At 45.5% G+C, this 21,801-nt stretch overlaps 1 protein-coding gene across 2 annotated transcripts in view; it reads right to left on the reverse strand.

Moving 5' to 3' along the window:
* ASB14 (ankyrin repeat and SOCS box containing 14) overlaps positions 1 to 20,176 on the reverse strand; it is a 117,298-nt gene extending 97,122 nt beyond the window's left edge. Inside the window, exon 1 of one of the 2 annotated variants that reach the window (XM_068253708.1) lies at positions 19,991 to 20,176. In XM_068253708.1, the coding sequence (XP_068109809.1) occupies positions 19,991 to 20,058 (68 nt within the window). In that variant the 5' untranslated portion in view covers positions 20,059 to 20,176. Of the gene's footprint in view, positions 1 to 19,461; positions 19,672 to 19,990 lie in introns of those variants that run through there. The other variant, XM_068253707.1, reaches the window with a different exon arrangement.
* Positions 20,177 to 21,801: the final 1,625 nt, after the last annotated feature.

Here is a 21,801-nt window from a genome sequence, read left to right on the forward strand (position 1 = left end):
CTGATTATGCTCATCCCCGCTCTCTGCTCCCTCCTATGGAGCAGAGGAAGGAGGAGGAAAAGGTAAGCTTTGTGTTCAAAGTGAGATCTGAACTTTCTTCTAGCTTCTCTTTGACTACCTCAAGGGGAATAATGACTGGATAGTGATTTCTGGAAAGGCCATACAGGCCCGGGCCTTGGGCAGCAGCATATATAAGAAAAGGCTGAAATGGAATACAGACATTGCAAATAAGGTAGAACACATGGAAAATGGAAGCTGCTGCCCAAGGGATCTGTATATTACTGAAGGGAGCTTCTGTACATGAAGGTTAGACATAGAAGAGGGGTTGCACATGGATTATGAAGAAGCTTCTGCAAATGGAAGGGGAGCTGCAAGGCCTAGAAGCAGAAAAAGTATAAATCTGGCCTTGGAGATAGGAATTTGGAAAGCTCAAAAGCTGTTATCTGTTATTGGCACATTAACCACTTAACGACCGCCTAACGTCGATAGGCGTCGGCAGGTCGCAGCGTTTCCATGGAAACGGCCGCTCGTTCGATCGGCGGTTCCGTGTCAGTTCACGGAGGGTGTTTCCGTGAACAGCCTGCGAGCCTCCGATCACGGCTCGCAGGCTAATTGTAAACATGCGGGAAGAAATCCCCGGTGTTTACATCATACGGCGCAGCAGCGCCGTAAAGGAGATCAGCGATCCCCGGCCTCTGATAGGCCGGGGATCGCCGGCATCTGATAGGCTGAAGCCTATCAGAGGTGGTACAGGACGGATCGCCATCCTGTACCGCCTGTAGAAAGAAGGGAAAGAGGGAAGGAGAGGGAGGGCAGAATAGCGCTGCGGAGGGGGGCTTTGAGGAGCCCCCCCCCCGCAAAGCACAAGTAGCCGGTGGCGATCAGACCCCCCCAGCAGGACATCCCCCTAGTGGGGAAAAAAAAGGTTGGGAAGTCCGATCGCCCTGCAGCAAACACGATCTGTGCTGAAGAGCCCACCCAGCACAGCGAAAAATCCCCTGGTCCTTAAGTGGCAGTTTTACAAACCCAGGAAGGCATTACAAATTAATAATGCTAAAAAGTTTATGCACAAAACCTTGTGCTTTGCAAACTGTAATATATAAGGTAAGCACCAAATATGAATTAAAAAAAATACAAGATTGAACTAAGACTTTCACAGTTTTATAATAATTGCTGCTGTCATCTTGGTACAATTTGGGCAGGTAAAAAAAAAAGCTACCTGCAGTATCAAGGATGGCTACCGCAGGCTTGGGTGCACGTGCAGTGGTCGCCGCAAGCGCTGGACACTTGCAGCTGGCTGGCTGCAGCCTGCAAGCCCCCTTCACAGAAACAGGAGCGACTGACAAGCAGTTAAGTACACTGCGGTCAGCCGTTCGTTTTAAAGAGCCCCTCAAACTGAAATAGCTTAGTCACTTTACATCTTGCTGTAACCTGACAATGCAAAGCAATGTATAGTTTGGCTAAGTATAGGCCATTTCTTGCAGCAGTTACCCTTGTATTTACTGTGACCTCCCACATCATAGATTTCACCACTCCTAACTACTCATCCTTTTTTTACATATTTGTTGCCAGTGTTCACTCAGCCTTTGGAACCGAACTACATCTGCAGCAGTGCAAATATCATGCAGAATTCAGAAAAAAGCTAAATGAAACAAATAGGGTGGAAGGAGGCGCCCCAGGTGTAACAAAACATCTTAAAACAATTTAAAACAGAATAGGTGCCTTAAAGTGAAAGGTCCCCAACAGCAAAATGGCTGAAGAAGGCAAAGTTTTTAGGGAACACTGCAGATGATTTGCGGGCCCGATCCCACTTCCTCTGATCAAAAGGGGCCCATACACTTAACGAATTTCCTGCCAATATACAGCAGATTCGATCACTGTGATCGAATCTGCTGTGAAATCGTTGTGCAAGCGCTGACCGAACGTTCGATTTTCGTCTAAAATCGATCGTTCCCATTGATCCGTCTTTGTGGAAGATTTCGCTCGATCACTGGCGGGTCGAGAGTGCGTCGATAGCGGCATTCGAATGTCCGATGACCGACGCTAGCGGCATTACCTGATCCGGCCGACGCGCATCCCCGTTGTCACCGCTGCTCCTTCTCCTGCTATGCTCCGACAGGCTTCACTTCTTCCTGTCTGGACAGGAAGTTTAAACAGTAGAACGCCTTCTACTGTTTAAACTTCCCCGGACAGGAAGTACAGTGAAGCTGCAGCCCTGGAGCCCGGAGCGGAGAAGAAGACAACGGAGACCGGGGGACTCGCGCCGGCCGGATCAGGTAATGTATGCAGAGGGGGGGGGGGGGGGGGGGCGGTGGATGCTTCACAGATGGTGAATCGATTTCATGCTGAAATCGATTCACAATCTGTTTGCAGTAAAAGTAGCCATATGAGCCCTCTCTGATCAGATTTGATCAGAGAGGGATCTATCTGTTGTTCGATCTGATGGCAAATTGACCAGTGTATGGTCACCTAAAGTCAGTGTCTTCTTAGCTCTCATTTAAGGACTGAGCTATTTGCTTGCCATTTTAAGACACTCATTTTGACCTGAGGAGGCAGGATCTAGCCTGTGAAAACAGAGATTAAGGTGTAATTTGGCTCTAGGCAAGGCAAGGGCTCTGGGCCCTCCAGCATTGGCAGGGGCTATTGTTACACCCATGCTGCCATATTTCTCCTTTCTGCTTCTCTTCCTTTTTTTCTTCTTTCTTTCTAGTCCGTCTTATGTCCTACCATATTATTATGTATTTATATAGCAGTAACATCTTCTCCAGCGCTTTACAGAGTACATAGTCATGTCACTGACTGTCCTCAGAGACGCTGATACACACAGTAGCCGGAAGCAGCATGTGTATGTATCAGCGTATATGCAGAGAGGAGACTGGCGGCTAGTGAGCGGCGATTGGAACCAGGTAGGTGAGTAGATGTGTATAGCGCTTCCCTGCTGCGCATGACTCTGCATCTGAGGGGGGAGCACGGAGGTCAGCCCGGGGAGAGGGAGGGAGAGGTCGGGCTGCCCTTCCCGCAGCTGCGGCTCTCCCTCCATTAGGGGGGGGGCACCTACCTACCTAATACTGGGGGGCAGCTACCTATCTAACCTATACTGGGGGGCAGCTACCTATCTAACCTATACTGGGGGGCACCTACCTAATCTAACCTATACTGGGGGGCACCTACCTAACTAACCTATACTGGGGGCACCTACCTATCTAACCTATACTGGGGGCACCTACCTATCTAACCTATGCTGGGGGAACTATTCTGGCTACCTATATCAGCCCACCACCTTACTGTCACAGTTACATTACAGTTACTCCCACCCATGTGATGTCATGTCCACACCCATTTTTTTGCCGCTGCGTGCTTCGCTTTTTTTTGGGGGGGGGGGGGGGGGCGGTAAATTATCCGCACCGGGTGTCTAACACCCTAGCTACGCCACTGAGATACATCAGTGTAATTGTTTCCAGTACAAGAAGAGTTGAGAAACTCCAGTTGTTATCTCTATGCAAACAAGCCATTAAGCTCTCCGACTAAGTTAGTCATGGGGAGGGCTGTTATCTGACTTTTATTATCTCAACTGTTCCTGGACTATTTACTTTTCCTCTGCCAGAGGAGAGGTCATTACTTCACAGACTGCTCTGAAAGACTCATTTTGAAGGCAGAGTGTTGTGTAATCTGCACATATTATAGAATGATGCAATGTTAGAAAAAACACTATATACCTGAAAATAAAAGTATGAGAATATTTTCTTTGCTGCTAATCTTCTAGTAATTATTCATAGTACACAACCAATTCACTATATCATATTTTTTTTTTTTTGCTTCTGTGTCTCTTTAAGCTTACAGCCTAAGGGCTTGAGCCCACTAATGCAGTTGTGCCCGCTTTTCAGCATCTGTAACATTGATGTGTTGCTGAAAAGCGGATACAACTGCGCACAACTGCTTTAGTGGGCTCAGGCCCTTAATGCTTGTTTCCACTAGACACGAATCACTGCGTTTCCTCACATGCAGTATCAGGTGGGGAAACACGGCTTACTGAAAGATATTGCATGCGGGGGAGAATCAGATGGCATGCAGCCAAAATATGCATCATGCATCTGAATCCCTATAGCCATGCATGGCACAGCTAGAGGGATTCAGAGGCATTCTTGCATCACTGCAAGTACCGACGTGCATCAAGCAAGATGCACACCAGCACAGTGAAAACAGGCACTAAAACAAGGAGACTGGTTAGTCTGACATAAACTTCCTGCACTGAGTTCACACCTCACAGTTTTACCACTTGAGCACATAAAATACAAACATCAATGCACCAGATTCATTTTTTACCAGGTTTTCTCATAGTTCCATTCCCCTCAAAAGGCGTTTTCTCACAAGGTGTGTCTGCATAAAAATAAAATAATGCAGCAACCAGCTTTCTTCAACGCCACACAGTAAACTTTCATATCGTCTGACATGAAACCTCCATAGACCTCCAAATACCTACCCACCCGCTGTAAGCCCATGCACTGTATACAAATCCTCACCCTGTAGGCACCTGCACTGTATACATATCTACATCCTGCTGTAATATGTACGAACAGAGGCGCCAAGCAGAGTAAAACAATGTTCTAAAAATGATAAAAAGAGGGAAGTCGAGGTGGACTTACCTCCCTCTGGTAGTGGACATATACTCAAATGCAGAGTAAAAATTATACAATTTATTCACAGCTCCATAAAATCGCAACGCGTTTCGCGGTTAACAATCCCGCTTCATCAGGCAGTACAGGAGCATATAAAACTGGTTCAGGTCCATAAAGCGTGTGAGCGCTCACATGCTTTATGGACCTGAACCAGTTTTATATGCTCCTGTACTGCCTGATGAAGCAGGATTGTTGACCGCGAAACGCGTTGCGTTTTTATGGAGCTGTGAATAAATTGTATAATTTTTACTCTGCATTTGAGTATATGTCCACTACCAGAGGGAGGTAAGTCCACCTAGACTTCCCTCTTTTTTATCATTTTTAGAACATTGTTTTACTCTGCTTGGCACCTCTGTTCGTACATATTACAGCACGATTAAGTCCACCCCTGGTGGAAGGGTTCTTTCCCTATTTTCCCATCTACAGAGAGCGACTTTTATACCTGAGTGGGGTCAGGTACTGTCAAGTGGTAACCTGATGGTAACCCACCTTTGTGAGTATAAGAACCTTTGACATTACATTATATATTGAGCTTACCAGACAATATTGCACTATTGGGCTCTTGGTGTCCTCTGTTTTGTTTTTACATATCTACATCCTGAAGGCATCTGTGCCGAATACTAACCCACCCGCTGTAAGCACGTGTACTGTAAACGGATCCACACATTGTAGGCACCTTGGCTGTAAACGTATCTACACCCTGTAGGCACCTGGGCTGTATACATATCTACATACTGCAGGCACCTGCACTGAATACTTACCCACCCACTGAAAGCGCATGCACTGTATACAAATCCACACCCTGTAGGCACCTGGGCTGTATACATATCTACATCCTGTAGGCATCAGGGCTGTGGAGTCGGTACAAAAATGTTCCGACTCCAACTCCGACTCCTCAGTTTATGAAATCACGACTCCAACTCCAAGTACCCAAAATGGCTCTGACTCCGACTCCTCGACTCCTTAGTCTAATACTTAACAGGGATGTGGATTTTGTACAAAAATCAGCCGACTCCGACTCCTCAGTTTATGAAATCAACGACTCCGACTCCGGGTGCTCAAAATTGCCCCGACTCCACAGCCCTGGTAGGCATCTGCGCTGAATACTTACCCACCCACTGTAAGCACATGATGGAAAATTCACACCTCCACACCCGTGTGTCAGTCCAGGGCTCCTGGAACTGAATGCCGGTGCTGGTCTCTCACAGGTACACCACTCCTGTGTTGGACAGTAGCAGAGAAACACACACAGAGACAGCACTCAGATGGCTGTTCAATCACTGTATTGAAGAAATCAGAGCAGACAAGGCACACAACGTTTCGGGCGTAGCCCTTCCTCACACCTGAGGAAGGGCTACTCCCGAAACGTTGTGTGCCTTGTCTGCTCTGATTTCTTCAATACAGTGATTGAACAGCCTTCTGAGTGCGGTCTCTATGTGTGTTTCTCTGCCACTGTAAGCACATGCACTAAATATATGCTCAACCCACTGTAAGTACTTACGCTAAATACTTACCCACCTGCTTACAGCAGCGCTGATTGGTGAGCGAGACGGACAGGATGGCATCAGACTCCAATGGGAGGTGAGCGCTACCTCCCACGAATGAGAACTGAGGATTGAGGGGCGGAGAATCACATGGGTGACCAATAGGAGTTGTTCAATGCATCCCTATGGAGTAGATGACGGCGTACAGCGCTTTGTAAATCTGAAGTCTATACAGCATTATGGGTGAATGGCTTCTAATGATGGACTAATGTACGTTCTGTACAGTGGGATAGTGAGTCTATACTTACCTGTAAGTGATGTTTTTCGATATCATGAGTTTAGATATAATAGCCAATCATCAACAGTTTAAAATGATTGATAGATTCTTGGACCAATAGAGGCCAACACTTGAGGGGAGGGATTACATTTGCATAACACTCCCCCAGTGGAGAGTATATAAGGCTGCCTCTTTCTGGAGCTCATTTGATGCCTGATTGAGCTGGAGAGCACAGCTCTCATTTTTTGTTTTTGATATATGTTGTGATTGTGATTTATAAGATATGCACCTTGCACCCTAGCACATAGCACTTTTTATTCCCTGACGACGACTCCAATTAGGGGGCCGAAACATGTTGGATTTGTGGTGGGGGGAATCTTTATAGTACCTTAAAGCGGTTTAACACCCAGCATTACAACTTTGCTTTAAAAGATTGCTTACAGCTTAGAAATTATTATGCCAGATTTTTTTTTAAGGAGAAATTCACTGAATGGGTTAAACATGACATTTTAGTGTTGGATTTAACTAGGAATCCGCATCCGTTCTTATCTTTAGTTACAAATGTATCTTTGTTTGGAACAGGGCTGTGGAGTCGGAGTCGTGGAGTCGGAGTCGTGCAATTTTGGGTGCCTGGAGTCGGAGTCGGGAAAAAGTGCACCGACTCCGACTCCTAATGAATTTGTAACTGTAATTAAAATAAAAAATATGATAAAATGTTCTATTTCTCAGATAATAGTCATTAAAAATAATGTATATATACAGTATATATACAGTAATAGCTGTGCTTAGTCCACAAAAATGAAATAAACCAATCAAAATTAGTTACTTGTGCTGCTTCAATAAAGCAGTCCCCGTATTTTTAAGGTCAGATATACATATCTGATTGTGACTGTACAGTATATATGATGCGTACACAGGAATCTCTTATATATATATACTAAATAACATCTATGCTGTAAGAATAAAGCCTGATGTGTAGCCGTGTCACTAATAGAGATGGTCAACGAGATGGAAATAATTCTGCATTGATGCTGGTTTATGCAAATGTATGCACTCCCTTTGCTGATGAAATCAAATAATTTGATATGTTGTTAAAATTTGGTTTGGTGACTACAAATTAAAGGGTAACTGAGACGGATGAAAAGTAAAGTTTTATACATACCTGGGGCTTCCTCCAGCCCCCTTCAGGCCAATCAGTCCCTCGCTGTCCTCCACCACCCGGATCTTCTGCTATGAGTCCTGGTAATTCAGCCAGTCAGCGCTGTCCGGCCGCATGCCGCTCCCACAGCCAGGAACATTATGCGAAATAGTGCTGCACAGGTGTAGTATGCTCCTGGCGGCGGAGTGTGTGCATGCGCACTACGCCCGACTGGCTCAAGTACCTGGACTCATAGCAGAAGATCAAGGTGGTTGAGGAGGACAACGAGGGACTGATTATCCTGAAGGCGGCTGGAGGAAGCCCCAGGTATGTATAAAACTTTAATTTCATCTGTCTCAGGTTTACTTTGTTACACAGTAGTACTATACTCTACATATGCACTCCCCACAGAGCTGCAGGGAATCCACTGAGAATGCTGTGCACATTGAACACAGAGGTGTTGTCTGTTTACAATCTCCTCATTCCCCTGCAGAGTACCTGCACATCATTCTTGCATGTACCCACACTTACATTGCCTAGGGCCTGATAGATGTTCTTTGTTCCAGTCTGTACCTTTTACAAGTACTCTTACCAAGGACTAGTTTTATTCTAAAGGGAATAAATATAGTAGTCTACATATCCTTCTCACTTCAGTTGTCTTGTAAAATTCCTAAGCGTTGACAGTTAAGAGACGAATTTCATGTTACATACTTTTAATCAACAAAATTGTAATATGCAAATTAGAGGAGTCGGAGGAATCCTAAACTGAGGAGTCGGAGTCGGTGGATTTTTGGACCGACTCCACAGCCCTGGTTTGGAATGCAATTAGACCTCTGAAAGCCTGCCGGGGAAGCCCTCTTTGTTCTCTCAGAGCAGTGTTTGTTTATTACTTTGTAAATAGATACATTTGTAACTAAACCTAAGCCCGGAGGAGGATTTCTAGCTAAATGTAGCACTAAAATGTCATGTTTAATCCATTCAGTGAATTTCTGCTAAAAAAAAAATCTGGCATAATCGTTTCTAAGCTGTAAGCAATCTTTTAAAGCAAAGTTGAAATGCTGGGTGTTAGACCACTTTAAGCAATCTTAGTTGGGAATAGGGCAATCAGACAGAGAGAAAAATACTGATAGTGGTCTGATCACGGAATTTGTAGTCCATCCCAAATAGTAAATAATGCATATGAAATTTCATTTTAATTGGTATAATAAAAGTTATATTTTATAGATATACATATGTGGATACTCTAGACAGGAACCAATCTTGTGTTTTCTAGATTCTAAAATTTGTCAGAAATGGCCCTTGATTGGTCAAGTACGGTACATAAACACTGTTCATCTTTTCCACCTTATGGCGTTAAAGTGTACCAAAGGCGATATGTGACTTGATGAGATAAACATTTGTATGTACATTACAAAACATGAATAACCAGGTTGTTTTACTTGCTTTATTTTGCTACCTGAAAGAGTTAATTACTAGGCATGGAAGTGACAGTGTCTGTCTTGTCAGTAGCTTGTCAGGAATATAGTAAACATCACTGATAAGCAAATTACTGCCATACAAGTTCTCTTGGCAGAACTTCTGAGGGCAGGGAGAGATAAAATATATGAACTACTGACCTTTTTCTAACTCTGGGACACTTAATAGGCTGCCACTGATTAGAGACAGTAAATTATTCAACCAACATTGTAAATGTTTAAATATAAAAGAAAAACCTGGGGTACTTTATTTTGGGGTAAGGGGGTAAGGTATTTTAGGAGTAGGAGGATAAATATAATTGCTTATCTCATCAGTTTATTTTTACCTTGGGTTCATTTTAAAGGTTTCTTTTGATGCTATATTATTATTGGAGTCAGAACCATTCAAAAGATTTCACACTCAAGAATCCTATGTGCACTGCGGCTTTAATGCCCGGTACACACCATGCAATTTCCTGTCAGATAGACAAGTCAAATCAACTACTTCCAACAGGTCCAATGTGATTTCCAATCATTTTTCTAAACGATTTTTTGATCACGTCTCTACGAAATTAATTACAAAAAAAGAACGATCGGGAATCAGATCGGACCTGTCAGAAACAATCGATTTGACCGGTTGCTCTGATGGGAAATTGCATGGTATGTATCAAGCATAAAATATAATATTGTAATTTCCATTACCAGCCACAAGGGTGTAATTTAAAGTGTACTTGTAGGGAATAAAAAGTGCCCCTACTACGGTAGGTACTTACCTTGGTAAGGGTAAGCCTCTGGATTCTCTGTCCTCCTCCACTGTTCTAGCGCTGAGACCCCTGAAAAACCACTTGTAGATGGTTTGCGCATGCACGGACCCACTCGGGCTCCAGCGGAAATAGCCAAGCTTAGTCGGGTCTGTGCTAAAAGCAGGCGACGCGCAGCCACACTTCAGGTCTCATCACTGGATCAGCCTGGCTGAGGAAGATAAGGGAAGCTTCTGGATGATCCAGAGGCTTCCCCCTCCTGAGTATCCAAAATAGGCTGCAGCAAACATTATAGGTTTGCTTTTAGGCTGGTTTTACACTTGAAAAGTGTGTTTGTGGTGCGATACGCACAATTGCCTAACCTATAACCCTGCAGTGGAGTGCGCCGACAGGGTCATATGCATTGCACAGCCCCCTCGCCGCGTGACGTACTCCCTGCTGGACAGTAAGTATGTCACTGGGATTCTCTGGTTTCCCCGTCGTATTCCAGTCATTCTGCGCATCCACACCGCAGACATTGCCTATTGACTTAATTGCTTCCACCGCCGCTGCATGGAAGCGGAACTCGGACGGTAACGTGCCGTTGACTTTGGTTCGGGCACTTTCATCGCAAGGCGACATGGTAAGTATGCTAGGCCCAGTTGCCTTGCATTGCCCTTGCATTACAATGTGTTTTGGGCCTGTGCCGTAGAGTGGACCCTATGGGGCTCGACTATTTCCGCTAGAGCCAGAAGGGGAAGATGGTACTGTAACTATGCTGGATCCAAAAGGTAAATATCTCTGCGTGCCATAGGTTCTACTGAGCCTGCATGCATCCGTCTGCAGATTTTCAGAGGGAGCCAGCGCTGGATAGGAGCTACTGTGGAGGACAGGGAAAGCCTCATTAGGATCCAGAGGCTTCCCATCCTGAAGTACTCCTATGGGCACTTTTTTTTTTATTACAGATCGTCTTTAACAACAAGGGCTTGGCAGTAATAGGATCAGGGCTGCACTCCTCTTCAGGCACAAGTGTGGCTGTGCTGCGCCTGTGCGAGTAAGGCCGTGCTTGTGCAGTAGCCTGGAGCAGATACTGCACAGGTGAGGCCCTGCCCGCATGGCTGTGCTTGTGCCAGAAGAAGAGGATGGCTCCAAACAGCACAAGGTTCCCAGCAAGCACCGGAGGACACAGAGGAAGTCTCTATAGCAGTGATGGCTAACCTTGGCACTCCAGCTGTGACAAAACTACAAATCCCATCAAGCCTCTGCCTCCCCGAGTTATGCTTAGAGCTGTTAGAGTATTGCAATGCCTCATGGGACTTGCTAAGGTTAGCCATCACTGCTCTATAGGATGTAGAGGCTTCTCTATCCTTAGGTGATTACGTGTTTCTGAACTCAAGCTTCAGCTCAGGTTTTCCAGTACATTATCCAGCCACTGTATAGATAAACATGAAAAAAAGAGAAAAATCCCTAAAATTACAATGGTTCATGTGCATGGAAACCATTGTAATTTTGGGGATTTTTTTCTTTCAAATCATTTCAGACCATTGGGGTTGATCTTGCTCCTTTTTAGCAGAATATTGATGTGCTGTGTGTTTTAAATTTTGCATTCGATCGACCATTCTTATCAAATTGTATAAAAATCAGTATTCTAATAAACATGCTTAATCAAAGATTCAACTGGGGGACATCTGACATTTGTGGGACAGCAGCCAGGGGTGTCAAGGCGGCAACAAGAGGCCGATTCTCGAAAGATTTCATGCTGAAATCTGTCTCTTGGTTGAATCTGCCCATACATTGCTAGATGTATGCATGGCTGTGGAGTTGGAGTCGAGGAGTCGGAACAATTTTGGGTACTTGGAATTGGAGTCGGTGGTTTCACAAACTGAGGAGTCGGATGATTTTTGTACCGACTCCACAGCCCTGGTAAGGAGTCAGAGCCATTTTGGGTACCTGGAGTCGGAGGTTTCAGAAACTGAGGAGTTGGAGACGGAGTTGAGTTGATTATTTTTTACCCACTCTATATTTCGGACTGGTCTGTGGAGTCGGAGTTGGATCAATTTTGGATACCTGGAGTTGCAGTCAATGGATTCATAAACTGAAGATTCGGAGTTAGAGTCGGATGATTTTTTACCGATTCCACAACCCTGGTATGGGCATCTTTAGGGAGGGCAGGATTAAAGGCAAGTCAACAAAGCCACTTGCCTGGTGATGGCACTTGCCTGTTGTGTTTTTGTTTTTTTGTTTGTCACCCCAGCATACCCGCAAAAAAAAAAAAAAAAAGTATTGCTGTCTCTAACTGTCATTTAACCACTTCCTCCACTGCTACAGTATATCTACGTCAGCTGAGGCACCCTCCAAGCCACAATGACGTAGATATACTGACTTGTTTGCAGCCCTGCTGTGCACAACCGTCACTGTCAGCTGCATTACTAATTTGCGAAAGGGAACATGTTCCCTTATAGCCAATTAGTTCACCCCCTCCCATGAACGATCGCTGCAGTAGTAGGGCTGCACGGTTTTTCGGTTTAAAACCGAAACCGCGGTTCGTGGCAAGACGATCTACTGATCGTCAGTACCTTCGGTTTTTCGGTCCGCTGTCTGTAATACTTTGTTTCTGGCCCCGCTGTGCGCGGATTGGCCAGAAGCAGTGAATATGTATGAGTGTTAATGAGCGGGGGGGGGGGGGGGGGGGCAGATCCACTTGAGCAAGCGGCCGGGCACATACAGCATTACCAATCACTAGCTAGTGATGGAATGATGGCAGCGGTAGGCGGAGCTGTACGCTCTGTACAGCTCCGCCTACCACTGCCGTCATTCCATCGCTAGCCAGTGATTGGTAATGCTGTATGTGCCCGGCCGCTCGCTCGAGTGGATCCGCCCCCCGCTCATTAACACTCATACATATTCACTGCTTCTGGCCAATCCGTGCACAGCGGGGCCAGAATCAAGGTATTACAGACAGCGAACCGGTTAGTGCGGACCGGATTGGCCAGAAGCAGTGAATATGTATGAGTGGTAATGAGCGGGGGGCGGATCAACTCGAGCGAGCGGCCGGGCACATACAGCAGCATTACCAATCACCGGCTAGCGATGGAATGACGGCAGTGGTAGGCGGAGCTGTACAGAGCACTGTGCCGTCATTCCATCGCTAGCCAGTGATTGGTAATGCTGTATGTGCCCGGCCGCTTGCTCGAGTGGATCCGCTCCCCCCCCCCGCTCATTAACACTCATACATATTCACTGCCTCTGGCCAATCCGCGCACAGCGGGGCCAGAAGCAAAGTATTACAGTCAGCGGACCGGGCAGTGCGCCGCCCCCAGCATTTGAAAAAAAAAAAAAAAAAAAAAAAAAAAATCGGGGAAAAAACGAAATTGCAATTTCTGAGAGAAAAATCGCAATTTCTATTTTTCCCTAAAATCGTGCAGCCCTATGCAGTAGTCAACTGCAGCGATCCTTCATCTGTCCCCCTTTGTGCATAAATAGTTAAAAAAAATCCTCCGGCAAGCAGCCTAACTCACCTTACCTCGTTCCTGCGACTATCCTGAAGCCCGAGCCTCCGATCCCCGCTCTGCAGTCAGCCCCGCTATGCCGAATATCCGGTGGGACCCGGATATTTTACACTTTTCAAGTGTAAAACCAGCCTAAAAGCAAACCTATAATGTTTGCTGCAGCCTATTTTGGATACTCAGGAGGGGGAAGCCTCTGGATCATCCAGAAGCTTCCCTTATCTTCCTCAGCCAGGCTGATCCAGTGATGAGACCTGAAGTGTGGCCGCACGTCGCCTGCTTTTAGCACAGACCCGACTAAGCTTGGCTATTTCCGCTGGAGCCCGAGTGGGTCCGTGCATGCGCAAACCATCTACAAGTGGTTTTTCAGGGGTCTCAGCGCTAGAACAGTGGAGGAGGACAGAGAATCCAGAGGCTTACCCTTACCAAGGTAAGTACCTACCGTAGTAGGGGCACTTTTTATTCCCTACAAGTACACTTTAAATTACACCCTTGTGGCTGGTAATGGAAATTACAATATTATATTTTATGCTTGATACATACCATGCAATTTCCCATCAGAGCAACCGGTCAAATCGATTGTTTCTGACAGGTCCGATCTGATTCCCGATCGTTCTTTTTTGTAATTAATTTCGTAGAGACGTGATCAAAAAATCGTTTAGAAAAATGATTGGAAATCACATTGGACCTGTTGGAAGTAGTTGATTTGACTTGTCTATCTGACAGGAAATTGCATGGTGTGTACCAGGCATTAAAGACGCAGTGCACATAGGATTCTTGAGTGTGAAATCTTTTGAATGGTTCTGACTCCAATAATAATATAGCATCAAAAGAAACCTTTAAAATGAACCCAAGGTAAAAAATAAACTGATGAGATAAGCAATTATATTTATCCTCCTACTCCTAAAATACCTTACCCCTTACCCCAAAATAAAGTACCCCAGGTTTTTCTTTTATATTTAAACATTTACAATGTTGGTTGAATAATTTACTGTCTCTAATCAGTGGCAGCCTATTAAGTGTCCCAAAAAAGGTCAGTAGTTCATATATTTTATCTCTCCCTGCCCTCAGAAGTTCTGCCAAGAGAACTTGTATGGCAGTAATTTGCTTATCAGTGATGTTTACTATATTCCTGACAAGCTACTGACAAGACAGACACTGTCACTTCCATGCCTAGAAATTAACTCTTTCAGGTAGCAAAATAAAGCAAGTAAAACAACCTGGTTATTCATATGTTTTGTAATGTACATACAAATGTTTATCTCATCAAGTCACATATCGCCTTTGGTACACTTTAACGCCATAAGGTGGAAAAGATGAACAGTGTTTATGTACCGTACTTGACCAATCAAGGGCCATTTCTGACAAATTTTAGAATCTAGAAAACACAATATTAATTCCTGTCTAGAGTATCCACATATCTATAAAATATAACTTTTATTATACCAATTAAAATGAAATTTCATATGCATTATTTACTATTTGGGATGGACTACAAATTCCGTGATCAGACCACTATCAGTATTTTTCTCTCTGTCTGATCGCCCTATTCCCAACTAAGATTGCTTAAGGTACTATAAAGATTCCCCCCACCACAAATCCAACATGTTTCGGCCCCCTAATTGTCGTCAGGGAATAAAAAGTGCTATGTGCTAGGGTGCAAGGTGCATATCTTATAAATCACAATCACAACATATATCAAAAACAAAAAATGAGAGCTGTGCATTCCAGCTCAATCAGGCATCAAATGAGCTCCAGGAAGAGGCAGCCTTATATACTCTCCACTGGGGGAGTGTTATGCAAATGTAATCCCTCCCCTCAAGTGTTGGCCTCTATTGGTCCAAGAATCTATCAATCATTTTAAACTGCTGATGATTGGCTATTATATCTAAGCTCATGATATCGAAAAACATCACTTACAGGTAAGTATAGACTCACTATCTCACTGTACAGAACGTACATTAGTCCATCATTAGAAGCCATTCAACCATAATGCTGTATAGACTTCAGATTTACAAAGCGCTGTACGCCGTCATATACTCCATAGGGATGCATTGAACAACTCCTATTGGTCACCCGTGTGACTCTCCGCCCCCCTCCCCTCAATCCTCAGTTCTCATTCGTGGGAGGTAGCGCTCACCTCCCATTGGAGTCTGATGCCATCCTGTCCGTCTCGCTCACCAATCAGCGCTTATGTTCGCCAAGCACTGTATAGTTATGCTGCATACGTACACAGGGCTGAACGAAGCCCTCCCAGCGGCCAATCATGGATCAATACGTGAGAGCGGGGCGGGTGTAGGCTTGGCGTACATGAGAGCTGATTGGTGAGCGAGACGGACAGGACGGCATCAGACTCCAATGGGAGGTGAGCGCTACCTCCCGCGAATGAGAACTGAAGATTGAGGGGAGTGGGGCGGAGAGTCACACGGGCGACCAATAGGAGTTGTTCAATGCATCCCTATGGAGTAGATGACGGCATACAGCGCTTTCTAAATCTGAAGTCTATACAGCATTATGGGTGAATGGCTTCTAATGATGGACTAATGTACGTTCTGTACAGTGAGATAGTGAGTCTATACTTACCTGTAAGTGATGTTTTTCGATATCATGAGTTTAGATATAATAGCCAATCATCAACAGTTTAAAATGATTGATAGATTCTTGGAATAATAGAGGCCAACACTTGAGGGGAGGGATTACATTTGCATAACACTCCCCCAGTGGAGAGTATATAAGGCTGCCTCTTGCTGGAGCTCATTTGATGCCTGATTGAGCTGGAGAGCACAGCTCTCATTTTTTTGTTTTTCACATGTTGTGATTTATAAGATATGCACCTTGCACCCTAGCACATAGCACTTTTTATTCCCTGACGACGACTCCAATTAGGGGGCCGAAACATGTTGGATTTGTGGTGGGGGGAATCTTTATAGTACCTTAACCTTCCGCGCAGGAGGTTTTCTCCGGCCCTGCTCGGCCGATTTTTTAAATTTTTTTTTTGCTGGAAAGTGTGCTGCAAAGTGCTAGCTGCGGCAGCACACTGATCACCGCCGCCCCGCGCCCGATTGCCGCTATCCGTTGCGGCGCGCGGGCCCCCCCCCCCCCAGACCCCGTGCGCTGAAACTCCCAATGACGTCAAGACGTCGCTGACGTCATCCCAACATGGCGACGGGGGAAGCCCTGCAGGAAATCCTGTTCTTTGAACGGGATTTCCCGATCGGAGATGGCCGAAGGCTATCAGCCCTGGGCTCGCTACATGATTTAAAAAAAACAAAACAAAACTGCCGCGCTGCCTCCTGGCGGAATTTTTCATACCGCCAGAAGGGTTAAGCAATCTTAGTTGGGAATAGGGCGATCAGACAGAGGGAAAAATACTGATAGTGGTCTGATCACGGAATTTGTAGTCCATCCCAAATAGTAAATAATGCATATGAAATTTCATTTTAATTGGTATAATAAAAGTTATATTTTATAGATATACATATGTGGATACCCTAGACAGGAATCAATCGTGTTTTCTAGTAATAATCAGTATGGCCTAGTGCACACCAGAGCTGTTCTGCTGCGGTTTGCGATCCGCTTGCGGGTGCGGATCCGCTAGGGTAATGTATTTCAATGGGCTGGTGCACACCAGAGCGGGAGGCGTTTTGCAGAAACGCATACTCCCGGGCTGCTGCAGATTTTGGATTGCGGGTGCATTTCTGCACTTCAGAGCGGTTTGCCAGGCGTTTTTTGTTACAGTAGCTGTTCAGTAACAGCTTTACTGTAACAATACATGAAATCTACTACACCAAAAACGCTTCACAAAACCGCAAAATGCTAGCTGAAACGCTACAGAAAAATAAGAAAAAGCGTTTCAAAATCTGGTAGCATTTTGCGGATCTGCTAGCGTTTTTTGGTGTGCACCAGGCCTATATGTGTATTGTGTAAATTTTAGAATCTGAAACAAAACACTTCTTCCTGCACCGCTTAAAGTGAATGTTTACCATTTTAAAAAATAAAAAAGTCAGATACTCACCTAAGGAGAGGGAAGGCTCGGTCCTAATGAGCCTTCCCTCTCCTCTCCCGGTCCCGCGCAGGGTCCCCCGTGGCAGTATTCGACCAGTTCGGTCAAATACTGCCACTTCCGCAGCCGAAGGGAGCTTTCGGAAGCCTTCGGGAGCACTCGGGCTCCCGAAGACGGGCCGCTCCATACTCGCGCGTGCGTAATATGGAGCGGCCCGTATTTGGAAGCCCGAGTGCTCCCGAAGTCCCTGCGGCGGTGGACGCGAACGGGGGAGCCAGCGCAGCACCGAGGGCACCGGGAGAGGAGAGGGAAGGCTCATTAGGACCGAGCCTTCCCTCTCCTTAGGTGAGTATTTGACTTTTTTATTTTTAAATTGGTAACCACTGGCTTTAAGTCCCTGCCTTCACTCCAGCTCTCCCAAAACATCTGGCGATGATGGGCAGATTCCATCAGAGTGGATCAGAGAGAAAGATCTGTTGGCTGCCCATACACCGCAGGCCGAATCCTGATTGATTTCAGCATGAAATCTTTCAGGAAATGACCTTGTGACATTGCCTCGCCACCCCACCAAATGATTTATGTGCCCTCTGTGCCCGTGAATTTATATTTCACAGATCCCGGGTTCCCCGAGTGCCAGCACTAAATTTCTGCATTTACGCTCCACATGACTACTGGCATATAGCATGTGTGTGACACACACGCCCCATGTCTTTATGCCGGTAGTCACGTGGGGCGCATCTGTGGAAATACAGTGCAGACACTGAGGGGACAGGTAAAGTACGGGCACATAAAAAAACATTTGGAGGGACAGCAGCCGGGGGTCTCCGTTGCGTTCGTCATTCATGTTTTTATCGCACACTGTTACCGCCATGCTCTGAATCAACCACACTGGGCTCTATTCATAAAAAACTTGTGGCGTAAATACTCGTAGAGGTAAAATACCACAGCGGTATTTTACACTTCTGGGTGGTCATTCAAAAAAATCTTGCCAGCTGCGATGCAAGAGCGGAGATCTCCCGCTGAAAGCTGGCGGAAGGCATGCGGAAACACTTCAGCCGGCAGAGTCCCTCCGTGCACTGCTCTCTCTGGGAGGTCTGTCCCATTCACTTGTATGTAATCCGCAAAATCAGAGGAAGCGGTATTTCCCGTCCACATACCGCTTCCTCTAAACTTTATGAATGGCCACTTTGTTACTTTTTTCTAGATAAATCTAGAAAAACACTGGAGAAGGCGGAAATTTCTCGCTCTGCTGGGGGATTGTAGATTTTCATGCGGGAACAGCTTTTATGAATGCCCACTTTGTTAAATGGACGGGAAAATCCGCTGTTTTGAGCGGAAAACTTGCGGTTACCTTTTATGAATAGAGCCCAATGACTCGAGATTTCCCAGCATGCCTAATCAATACATTTGACCAATTTTGGCCTCAATTTGGTCATACTGTTGATCGGGCATGGTCTTGGCGGCACCAATTTTACCCAGTTCAAACATAATTAACAAATTGGATGGTCACTCAAAAGTTGACAGATGTACTGCCACCTACAGTCGGCTCCACCTCCACACACACACACACACCATACCTCCCAACTTTTTAAGATGAGAAAGAGAGACACTTAAGCCACGCCCTTGCCACACCCCTTATCCCACCCCGGTAGTCACGCATACCATAAAGATTTCATAAGAAAAATATGTTGTTTTATACTTCAATCCACACTGGTCCTTTCTATCCTGGTTCATTTTCCTTCATATTAACATTTTAAAATGAGTAATATCACTTTAAAGGATGGGAATAAAGTTTAGAGTCAAGCAAACATATTTTTTAGTAGAGAAATATATATTTATATAGAAAGAGGGACAAATGAGGAGGAAAGAGGGACAGCGATCCCAAATAGGGACTGTCACTCTGAAAGAGGGACAGTTGGGGGCTATGGACACACACCATATTCCTAAAAATTATTAATACCACACTAATCATATTATGCATGCACTGTACACAATTAGTGCTCTGCCTCCTTGCATTTGAACTGTACATAGGCAGACATTACTACATACTCTACGTACAGCAGCACACAGGTTCCTTCAGCTATAAGGTCTCTCCTCCATCCTCCACCATGCTCTGTGCTCCCCAATGATAACGAAATGCAGAGCAGCTACTGGGGCACTAATGATAGGCCTAAGCTATATACCTGCATGGGAGGGTAATCGGGCTGCGGTCACGTGCGTTTGCATGCGGTCCCGTCACTGCGTGCGCCATCCTCAGCGGTGACACGCCCAGCACATGACGTCAGACATCACGGTCTCCCGAGGAACCGCTCCTCGCAGATCAAGTGGCGGCGGCGGCAGCAGCAGACTGGATGGACGTGTTTCTGCATGGCAGCTATCCCAGCCCCGTACATCGCCTCATTCCACCAACTTGAAGTGAGAAAGAGCGGCTGTCCGAACAATAATCACACCCGGAGCTCCCCCTACTGGCTGGTAGCAGGAACTGCAGGATGGAGGCACAGAACAAAAGTAATTACTGTGAGTGAAAATTACCGTAAATCTCGCCCTCCCCCACAATATTTGCAGTGAATGTGCTGATGTCCGCTCACGTGCTTCTGCAGCAGCATTTTACAATTTAAATTCTAAACTGCCATTTGGAAGTGGTGGAATTATTTTACAGCGCGCGGTTTCTGCACCTGCTGGGGGTAGTAATGATAGGCCGAGGCTATATACCTGCATGGGAAGGTAATCAGGTTGCAGTCACGTGTGGTTGCATGCGGTCCCGTCACTGCGTGCGCCATCCTCAGCGGTGACACGTCCAGCACATGACGTCATACATCTCGGCTTCCCGAGGAACCGCTCGTTGCAGATTCGGCGGTGGCAGCAGACTGGATGGACGTGTTTCTTGACCGGCAGACATCGGCTCCTACCCCCAACTAGACGTACGAGAGAGAACGGCTGTCCCCCGACAGTAATCACACCCGGAGCTCCCCCTAGTGGCTGGTAGTGGGAATGGCAGGATGGAGGCACAGAATTCATGTGAGTAAAATTCACCTAATAGTTCTGAGTCTGACCGAGGCAGGATTTAGGTTATATTTCTCCCAAGCCCAAAATCTCGCTCTCCCCCTCCCAGTATAGGCAGTGGGATGTAGTAACCCCCCCCCCCTCCCAGTGTAAGTTGCCACATGACCCCTGCACACTATAGGCAGCCAGAGCTCTCACCCCCACCTCCACCTTGTAATGCAGCAGGGCAAAATCGCCCTAATTTATAATTATTTTCGCTCTGTCCTATAATATACGTGTGTGTGTGTGTGTATGTTTGTATGTGTGTGTGTATATATGTATATTGATTAGCCTGATGCTGTACGCTTCTCTGTTCTCACAATTTGCTGACGAAAGCTGATCACAATATATTTGATTGCATCTATACATGATGCACTGGTCATTGTTTTTTATATATTTAGTTTGAATGAAATCAAATAAAGCTATGTGAGCTTCCTGCTGCAGTAAAAATGTGGAGTCATCCACTTTGCTCTGATGGCCTACAGCGAGGAGAGGTGACCGTCTGTTAGGCTACCTCGACTGCCCACCTCCTCTGTAGACCCCTCTGTGATTGAGGAGCTGGGTGGAGGACATCACCTCTTCCAGGGGTCCCACAGGTGCACCACTGCAGTTTGAGCACCGCTCTTAGAAGAGTCAATGCCATGTTGTGATTTCACCAGGATTACTCCGGAGCGGTCTTTGTGCTGTGGTGCATCTCTGGAGGCTGTAGTCATCAGAATTATTATTTTAGATACATTATTATCATTGAATCATTTAGCGCCAACACATTCTATAGCGTTGCACAAAGTAAAAAACAATCATGGGGTATAAAATAATACAGACAACGGTATACAGCCATATATGAAATACAGAGTTGGTACAAAACACAGAATTGGTAATGACAGTGTCAAAATTAATATGAATAAATGTGTACCAAATTTCAAGACAGAAAAGGGTGAGAGAGCCCAGCCCTTGTGAGCTTACAATATAAGGAAATGGGGGGGAGGGGGAGACAAGAGGTGGGGTAGTATACAACATTCATACCTAGTAGCAGTGCGTTTAGGTTATCTAGTAGGAGTACAAATCAATATACAGGCTAATCAATATACAACTCAATCAATATCATATAATAAAGCAACATAATGTACAGCTATATGCAATGGACTCATACAGTGGTGTATACAAAAGATCGTGAGCCGATCTATTTTTGTATACACCATTGTATGAGACCATTGTATATAGCTGTACATTATGTTGCTTTATTATATGATATCGATTGCTTTGTATATTGATTAGCCTGATGCTGTACGCTTCTCTGTTCTCACAATTTGCTGACGAAAGCTGATCACAATATAATAAAGATAATCAGGCGTGTGCACAGTGACCCCAGACCGCCTACCTACAAACAATCCACCTGGCCGATCAACTCACTCGAGCCGCAACCGAATGTTTTGAAAATGCCACTCCCCCAACTGCCGTGTGACATCATGCATGCACTGCTC

This window comes from Hyperolius riggenbachi, chromosome 9 (assembly GCF_040937935.1).
Source record: "Hyperolius riggenbachi isolate aHypRig1 chromosome 9, aHypRig1.pri, whole genome shotgun sequence".
NCBI classification, from domain to species: domain Eukaryota; kingdom Metazoa; phylum Chordata; class Amphibia; order Anura; family Hyperoliidae; genus Hyperolius; species Hyperolius riggenbachi.